The 8,809-nt window shown below is 56.4% G+C and overlaps 1 protein-coding gene across 1 annotated transcript; it reads right to left on the bottom strand.

Annotated features, from left to right (window-relative positions):
• Window positions 1–319: 319 nt before the first annotated feature.
• Igsf8 (immunoglobulin superfamily member 8) lies at window positions 320–7,818 on the bottom strand. The gene is made up of 6 exons (XM_013119209.3): window positions 7,584–7,818; window positions 3,770–4,147; window positions 2,343–2,804; window positions 1,645–2,052; window positions 1,134–1,547; window positions 320–868 (listed from the first exon to the last, which is right to left on the bottom strand). The coding sequence occupies exons 1-6, from the start codon at window positions 7,639–7,641 to the stop codon at window positions 753–755; spliced, it is 1,836 nt and encodes a 611-aa protein (XP_012974663.1). The 5' UTR covers window positions 7,642–7,818; the 3' UTR covers window positions 320–752.
• Window positions 7,819–8,809: the final 991 nt, after the last annotated feature.

Consider the following 8,809-nt stretch of genomic DNA (forward strand, 5'->3'; position numbering starts at 1 on the left):
TGAAAGACTTGTCCCTGGAAGCTGTGGAGGGGACCAGGTTCGGCTGGAACTCACCCTCTCTTCCTATATAGAACCCCATTAGAAGTTGGCTCCGCACTGACATCTTAGGCAACAGATGGGACCCAGGCATCCCCTCCTGCAGTGGGTGGGTAGCGAGGCCCACGGGGGACAGATGGTGTTTATGGTGGGAAAAGAGGCCTGGGTTGTCCAGAATAGGTTGTCAACCCCCAGAAACATCCCTACTAACCACACCCTCCCATGCACCCCTGCTGCTGCCTTTTATAGCTTCATGGTAAGGGAAGACACAACCAGGCCTGGATTTTACAAAACCAGTTTATTCACATTTTAGAAAACAAAACAAAACTAGTTGGAGGACAGGAACTGGCCTTCCTACAGCATGAGTGTGAGACCAAGAACAGAGAACCAGAGGAAAGGTGTGAGGGACCCGGAGTCCTGTCTTTCGCTCTAGGCAGAGACAGGTCAAATAAATTAAAGGAGGGCTACACGGAGGAGGGAGAGGGTATCTAGGCAACCGGAGGAGGGGCGGCACTGGCTGGAAGACAGTGGACACCTGCAGAAACTAGAGAGAACATGTGGAGCAGGCTGAGGACCAGGCTCCCTTCGGCACTCGCCCTGCTACATGACCCTGCCGGCTTGACTGAGCTGGCAGCTTCTCGTCCAGATGGAGCACACAGGAAGCCCGAGGAAGAAGGAGCCTGGGGGTCCCTTCCCCTCACCTGGGATGCTACAGATCACCGCTTCCGCAGCCTCTTCATAAAGCAGCAGGTGATCGCAGCAAGGACACTGGCGCCAGTGACTAAAGCGACTCCTGTACCCACCAACAGGGGGACTAATAGGGTGTCCAGGGCTGGAAGAAAGACGGCTCTGCTTAGAGAGTGCCATGGTTCCCCTCGCCCCCCCCCCCCCCGCTGTAGTACAGGTGTCTGGCAGGATTTCTAGACTCAGCCCCTATTCACAGAGGGCAGCCCCTGCCCACCCACAACCGCCCCAATGAGCGCAGAGGTTAGCTTGGGGCTCCGTGCAAAGGGATGCAGGAAAAGGAGAGCGGGGAAGCCGGGGAAGAGGAAGGGGCAGACACTGGAGCAGGCGAGTGGAGGGCAGTTATCACTCACCATGCGTGTAAGGGTAGACTGTGACAGGCCCGGAGCGCGCGCTGCCAGCCTGGTACCAGCTATAGTCGGCATGCTGCACCCAGGCGCTTGGAGCACAGTGGTATACGCCTTCATCCTCAGGCCCCAAACTGTGCAGTCTTAGCCGATGACTTCTGGGTCCCACCAACTCCACACTGACCGGACCACCTCCAGGCCGGACTCCCAGCTCGGCCACGCCATCCTGATCCATTCCACCCACAAGCTGAGCAGGGCCAGAGCTTAACTCGCCCTCCTCTGGTCTCTCCACCCACCAGCTGGCTGCCAGTCGCAGCCCTGGGGGACCACCACGCACAGAGATGTTGCACAGCAGGGAGGCAGTCTCTCCCCGGTACACAGCACCCCCTGCGAGCCAAGCCACGGCCTCCAGAACCACACCTGCAGAGCAAAGGACATGGGGGTTACAGGGTGAAGGCCCAGAGGCTAGGAGATAAGCTCTGGAAGCTCTGAACCCTGTCACGGGCTCAGCTCTCACCTTCTTCCCTCACATGCACGGGGAGGGGCCGGGAACGAGCACTGGCCGCTTCACGAAGCCGGGTCCCAGACCCTCGAACATAGGCTTTGGCAAGGCAGCGGTAGGTGCCTGCATCGCCGGGCCTGGCAGCTTCCAATCGTAGCCGGTAGGTTCTGGATGCCACTTTCTCCATGGCAATGTGGCGGCCCTCATAGCCAGGGCCCAGGCTGCCTACACCTTCTGTGTCCAGCTGGGCCACCAGACGGCCAGGCCCAGGCGCCCCGGCCGGAGCCATCTCCCAGCCCACTGAGTACGCGGCATGCCGGCCTGGTGGGGGCAGTGCCCCTGACACATTGCACAGCAGTTCCAAGGGTTCCCCTGGGCCAATCCGATGCTCACCAGGTCCCACTGCCACTGCCAGCTGGCTGGCTGAAATACAGCAGGGGAAGGGAGGGGTCAAAGAGACGCCTGGGTCCCCATCTACAATACCTCTCTGCAAAAATGCAGAAGCCTTTTATCCATCCCTCACCCCGGGACCTGAATTTCACCCTTCCACCACAGCCCGTGTATCTCCACATCCAGTTGCTGAGCATAGAAAACGTGAATTGAGCGAATAGTGCCTAGGCGGCTGCTCACTCCACAGAAGATGACGTAGTCAGAGGACGGTCACAACCCGATGCCCACTGCGATGGCCCCTCAGGGGGACAAGTGGCACTCACACAGTGTCTGCACATCCACATGGGCCAGGACTGCCCTCTTCTCTGCGATCTGGACCCAGGAGCCGTCAGGATCCTGGATCCATTCAGCGGCAGTGCAGTGGTAGGTGCCTGAGTCCGCAGCCTGGGCACCCCCAACCACCATGCGGTACCGATCAGCCCCGTCCTTGCTCAGCCGCAGCTCCCCCGCAGCCAGCCTCTCAGCATAGGGAGCTCCAGCCTCCACCGCCATGTCGGAGCGCAGTCCCACTACTTCCTGTAGAGTGGCCCGCCCCACTGGCGCCTCAGGAACGGCTCTCCCAAAGGATACAGACAGGTGCGTGTGCTTCTTTGTTTTGGTCTGAGCCAGGCAGCCCAGCGCCAGCTCCTGCCCCTCATGCACTGTCAGGCGGGACGGGGAGGCTGCAGCCTGCCGGCCTCGGGACCCTGGAGGGGCAGCAGATACCTGCAGCTCATCTGGAAGAACTGGAGAGAAAGACAAGAGAGAGAGGGCTGGGAGCCGGCGGCCCTCCTGCATCTTACTTCACTACCTACTCTGTGGGCTGCTGAATGGCAAGGGTTTCTATAACTCAGTGGTGCCAAGCCCAGCCTGGGCATACCAATGTGCTCAATAAATACTTCCTGAATTTCACAGAATAAGCCTGTTGACACCCACTCTGGTGTCTGAGATTGACTTTTTCTTTTTTTTTTTCTTTTTTGGTTTTTCCAGACAGGGTTTCTCTGTGACTTTGGAGGCTGTCCTGGAACTCTCTCTGTAGACCAGGCTGGCCTCGAACTCACAGAGATCCGCCTGCCTCTGCCTCCTGAGTGCTGGGACTATAGGCATGCACCACCAACGCCCGGCAATTGACTTGTTTTAAGTACACAAAAAAGTAATTCTGTCTTCCTTCTCTAAAGTAATTCTGATGGTGCAGGCCTATAATCCCAGCTCCCCAGGAGGCTAAGGCAGGAGAACCAAGTTCAAGGCGCACTGGGGCTGCAGGACAAGTTCGGATGCCAGACTGGGCAGCTTGGAAAGTCTCTGCATCTGGTCCCCAGAAAAGAAAAGAAAATGCTGGAAAGGCAGGCTTGATGGCACAGGAGCCTGACACCGGAAGGTGGCTGAGAGTTTTAAAGTAACCTGGGCTACACAGTAAACTGTGGAAGAATTGCCATGAATTACAGGCTGTCCTCGGCTAGTGAGCCATAGGCCAGCCTGGGCTACAGGGTGAGACCCAATCTCAAGAAGCAACACAGGGGATACAGCTTAGCAGATTCCTTCCTTGGTAAGCTCAACACTGTAGGTTCAATCTCCCAGATGGTGGGCGTTGGGGGTGGGGTGGGGTGGAAAAGGGGAAGAGGAGGAGGAGGAAGAGGAAGCGAGGGGGGGAGGAGGAGGGAGAAAAGCTAAGTCTGGGAGGCTCTCTCGCCACCCAGCTCAGAGCCCGTACCTCTGAGCTCCACCTTGGCACTGTAGTTACCCAGATACTGGGTATCCGTAGAGGGGGTGTAGCATTCATAAAAGCCGGAGTCCTGGGCCTGCAGGCGAGCAATCTTGAGCACCACGGAGTCTCCCTTCAGGCGCTGCACCTGCAGCTCACCAGACGCCACACGAGGCCCAAACACAGCATAGGAGAACTGGCTGTCTTTGGTGCTAAGGATGCCCAGGGAAGTCGCTGGGGCCTCTGGTCTGTACATGAACCACTCAAAGTCTTGCTGGGAAGGGCCCTCATAGGCACTCACGTTGCAAGAGATAGAGACAGCAGTGCCAGCCACGCGGTAAAGAGGCCCCTTGGGGACATGCACCTGCCGGGCATAGCACCTGACTCCTGTGGGGGAGAGGCAGAAAGAATCGAAACTTTTTTAGATAGACTGGGTCTTTATTTGATGCGCAGTACCATCAGCACCATTTTTGAAAGCGGCCTGGGAGCAAAGGGAAACCTAGGGAAGGTTAGAACACAGTTGGGGCATAAAACACAGAGAGTCCAGGGAAGAGATGCTGGGACATAAAACAGCATCTCAGCATATCAACGTAAGCCCAGATCCACCTCAGAACAGAGGACGTCTCTATTTCTAGCCAACTAGAGGTAGAGCGCCTATGTCAACAAGAGAGTGCATCTGGAGGCCAGGGAGACAGCCCAGTGAGGAAAATGATGTCTGAGTTCAAGTCCCTGCAAACCACATAAAAAGCTTGACACGGTGGCTGGTGAGGTGGTTCAGTGGGTAAAAGCAGTTGTCACACAGGCCTGACAACCTGAGTTTGATCCCAAGAATACACTACGGGAAGAAAGAACCAAGTCCTTAAAGTTGTCCTCTGACCTAAACACACACTTTCTCTCTCTCTCTCTCTCTCTCTCTCTCTCTCTCTCTCTCTCTCTCTCTCTCTCTCTCTCTCTCTCACTCTCTCTGTCTCTCTCTCTGTGTCTGTCTCTGTCTCTCTCTATAATAATAATAATAATAATAATAATAATAATAAAATAGAAAATGGCACATGAGGTTGACCTCTGGTCCTTACATGGATGCTCACATATGTGCACCTGCACCCATGCACATACGTGCACCCCATTTACCACAAATACACAGAATTTAAAATAAGAAATAAATAAGAAGAATGTCTGACTCCTCACTCCCCTGTTCTCGGCTGGATCTTTCTCTCTCACCCTCCATTCATGCATGGGGACATGCTCAGGTGGAACCTCTAGCTAAGGGATTCTAAGACCTTTGCTGGAGGGGACCTGGCAAAATCTTACAGAGAGGCTGCTAGGCTTAGCTCTGTCACCTGGGCTAGACAATGGAGCCAGTGGCCCAGGCTGGACGGGGTACTGTACTGGACGGGGCACCATGCTGAACAGGGCACGGACCTAGTCAGTTCTCACCACACAATACCCTCCCCACGACAGCTGTGCCATGAGCTCACTGCTCCCAGCCCACAGGGCTACACAGGCAGCTGTGGCTTCTGGGGCAAGAATCAGGCTCTGCCCTGGCCTGGGGCAGAAGATCCCTTCCCCCCAGAGTCTGCCAACCTTCTGGCTAACCCAGATGATGCACCATGCACCCCTCCCCAACAAAAGCTTTCATTTGCATACGATTTGCATGTGCTGTGCATCAGTTACATAGGCCCCCTTTCTATAAGGAGGCCCTAAGCTCCTGCTGTCTCTTCCTTTCTCTGTCTCTCTCTCTCTTTCCACCTATTTTACTCCCACCCCTGTTCCAACAGACAAACCTTGGAATGTTCAGCTTTTCTTCTCTCCACCATTCCATAGCTACTTCTAGAAAAGACCACAGAATCCCAGAATGCGAGGAGGGCGGGCAGTCATTTCACAGATGAGGGAAATGGCATAACTCCCCGAGAGCACATCTAGGGAGTGCTGGGGCTAGGATCTGAACACGGAGATGAGCCTAAAGCTTTGTAACTGCTCTCCTAGCCAACACAGAAGAGAAGGCCTGGCTGAGGAGAGCCATCTCTCTCGATGAGAAAAGTAAGACAGAATGTGATGTTTTGGTCAAGATCCTGACGTTTCTGGAGGGCCTGTACACACCCCTGAAGAGAAGATGAGACACTTCCAAGGGGAGGTCTGATTTACCAAACTGTAATTTCCAGGATTCCCACGGGGAAGTCCACAGCCATGCCACTCACACTGGAGGAAAACACCCAGGAGCCTGAGAGCCTGCCCTCCGGTTCCTACTGCGTTCTTCTGGCTACGTCACTCAGAGAACACATGACCATCACTTGAAGCTGAGGCTAGAGTCAGGAAGCCAACACAGGTCCAATTCTCTCCTCTCCCGGGTCTCAGTTTCTGCCTTTAAGAACTTTAAGAACGCAGAAAGTGTGTGACTCAGGCACACACTGCTCCAGGCACATTTCATAATCAGGGTGATGTTAAAGACAGCCAGGCTGACACCTTCCCAGCCTGCCCATGGGCAGGCTGCTCAGGAGGCCCCCTCCCACCTTGCTGGCTCCGTAAGTGCTGATGCTTGGAGATCCCCATGGGAAAGTTGTCCCCACAGCCTCAGGAAATAGGCTGCTACAAGGTTCTCGCTCACCAGGCCACCTCCTCTCTAACAGCGAAAGGCCTGATTTGGGAGTCGGGAGTCAGATCTGAGTTCAAATCCCAGGCCCAACCCTCACTGTATATGCTCTCTGGAACAGATACTCTGTTTTCCTTGTCTGGGAAGTGAACATCAGTGTTGAATGGCGTAGGCTCAGATGCCAGAAGGCTCTACGGCCCCTCGGCAACACTCACTCCTCCTGACCTCCCCTGGGCTCATTCCTGCCCCATAAAGCCCACTGGGGAAAGAGGCCATCACCAGGCAACCAAGCCCCACAGCTCCTCCCTTTCCCTCCAGCATTCTGCCTCCTGCCGTGCTCCCCAAGGAGAGTTTTCATCCCGGCCCCAGAAGCCCAAGACCTGCAGCAGGTAAACGACTCTGGCACCATGCAGTTCTGGAGGCTTCCACCTTGACTATGGCACCCCAGAATCCTCCCTGTAACTGCATTCCTTCTCCATACCCCCACACATACACACACCAACCATGCTCGGTTGGCCCAGAACACACCATCATAAACACACTCCAGAACAGACCCTGGGTGCTTGGAGATGCCAGGTTCAGTTTCCATGGAGCCTGGTTTCTCCTGAGACAACGATATTGGGACCAACTGAGTGTGACAACGAGCCAAATGTCTGGAGAGTGAAAGAAGGGCAAAGAGGAACTGGCCCAGGGTGGAGACAGGGGTGAGGTGGGAGGGTAAAATGTGTGTGTTGGTGGGGGGAGGTGGTTAGGGGAGACTTTCTCTAAAGACGGTGGGCAGAACGAGCCCCTGGGCCTGCAGCCAACTCTGGGGCAATTATGAAGACCGCCAGGCACTGCCCACGCAAAGCACGCACCCAAGGCCGGGCCTGGAGCCTAGAGGGGGGCAGAAGGTTGTCACAGTATTTGGGCACAAGCACCCCAGGGCCTGGGTGTAAAAGCTGAGAGGTGGCGCCTCCCTCCGGGGGTCCGATGGTGTCTCAGGAGGTCCCTCAGTAGACGGCCGGTATACCCCAGCTCGGGGCCTAAAGCTAGGGCGCCACCACCCTCCCCATAACTGACGAGGCAGGCAGCCGCAAAACGAAGCGAGGCGCCGAGCCCAGAGAGACCGGAGACTCGCCTGATGGAGAAGCAGGGATGGAACCAACTCGGAAATGGTAGGAAAGTGAGCTGACTGGATGCGCAGTGTCAGCACCTACCCGGCCGGGACAGGGACGCGGCGACCACCAGGCTTACCAAGCGTTAGCAGCAGCAGCAGCAGTGAACTCAACGGCTTAGGGCTGGGGGCGCCCATTCTGCGCAGGCGGCTCTGGGAAGGCTCCGGGGGTCGGAGTGGGCTCTGGAGGGCCAGGGCCGCGGGGGGCACATGCCCGGGTGGGGGGCAGAGAGCGGAGCAGTGAAGCGTGGGTGCGCAGAGCCCAGCTAAGCGGGAGCCGCCAACTCCCCGCCCTCCTCTCCTCTTCCCCTCCTCCCGTCGCTCTTCCCGCCCTCCCGCGCCCAGCTGCCCGGCCCCGCCCACAGCCCGCCCCGCCCCGCCCCGCCCCGCCCCTCCCCGGGCCGACGCCACGGCCAGACTTCGACCCTAACAGTGGCTCCGCCTCTGGCCTCAGGCTGAGCCAACTGGCGGCACCTGGACTCTTGTACCCCCACCTACCCTCGCTCAGGGCGCATCCCGCCCTGCACCTGCCAGCCTTTCCGGGAGAATCGGTGCTTGCAGAGCCTCTGGGGATAATGGGATGACTGTGGTTACGCACTCAGAATCCGGTTGGGTGATGTAGGCTGCTGAGTCCTGGCAGCAAACCCTGCTGACTTATCTGGGCATGGCGGAACCCTGGACTTTCTGGACGTGAAGTGGTTGGACTCAAGGGGCTTCAGAGCCCTGGAAGATCACTGAAATCTGTTCTAATACCCGGCCAGAAAGCAAAACGAAAAGAAAGTGGGTTAGCCGTCCAGACTTCCTAGCTGGGTGATCAGCCCAATCCCTTCAACCTTAGTTTTCCCTTCCACATACGGAAGAGAGATTGTAAACACTCAGTTATAGTGATAATTAACTGAGATCTCTCACATACGTTTGTTGCCCACGGTAACTATGGAGGGCGTGTTTTGTTTTTGCATTAAACTCCTTTCTACCTATTGGAGTCTCCTCTCTGTTGGGAAGGGTGGAGCTAGCCTGGAGGTAGGAGAAAGGAAGTAGTCCCTTCTCATGCCGTCTCCACTGTGAAAAAGGCGGAGAGTAGGGAGGGTGGAGCCAGAATGGGGAGAAGGGACAGGCCAACCGCAAAGCCGAGCCTGTGGAAGCAGCCATTAGTGGAAACTGGCCTAGCACACATCCGGGTTCTGCACCTCCACATTCGACGTGTTCCCTTTATCCCTGCTTCCTCCGCTTACTTCACCCTCTTAAGGAAAGTGAGGCACACAGAGCAAAAGTGGCCCAGGCCAGAGCCGACTTCTCACTCTCAGGG

The sequence above is a fragment of the Mesocricetus auratus genome, unplaced genomic scaffold (assembly GCF_017639785.1).
Source record: "Mesocricetus auratus isolate SY011 unplaced genomic scaffold, BCM_Maur_2.0 Super-Scaffold_100676, whole genome shotgun sequence".
In the NCBI taxonomy this organism is placed as follows: Eukaryota; Metazoa; Chordata; class Mammalia; order Rodentia; family Cricetidae; genus Mesocricetus; species Mesocricetus auratus.

Bases quoted from the DNA above. Each gene is read 5' to 3' on its own strand.
- Igsf8 (XM_013119209.3), bottom strand. From the start codon at position 7,641: ATGGGCGCCCCCAGCCCTAAGCCGTTGAGTTCACTGCTGCTGCTGCTG. The intron at 2,053-2,342 runs GTGAGTGCCACT...GCTGTATTTCAG, and splicing joins TGTGGATGTGCAGACACTGT to CCAGCCAGCTGGCAGTGGCA. The intron at 869-1,133 runs GTGAGTGATAAC...TCTTTCTTCCAG, and splicing joins AGTCTACCCTTACACGCATG to CCCTGGACACCCTATTAGTC.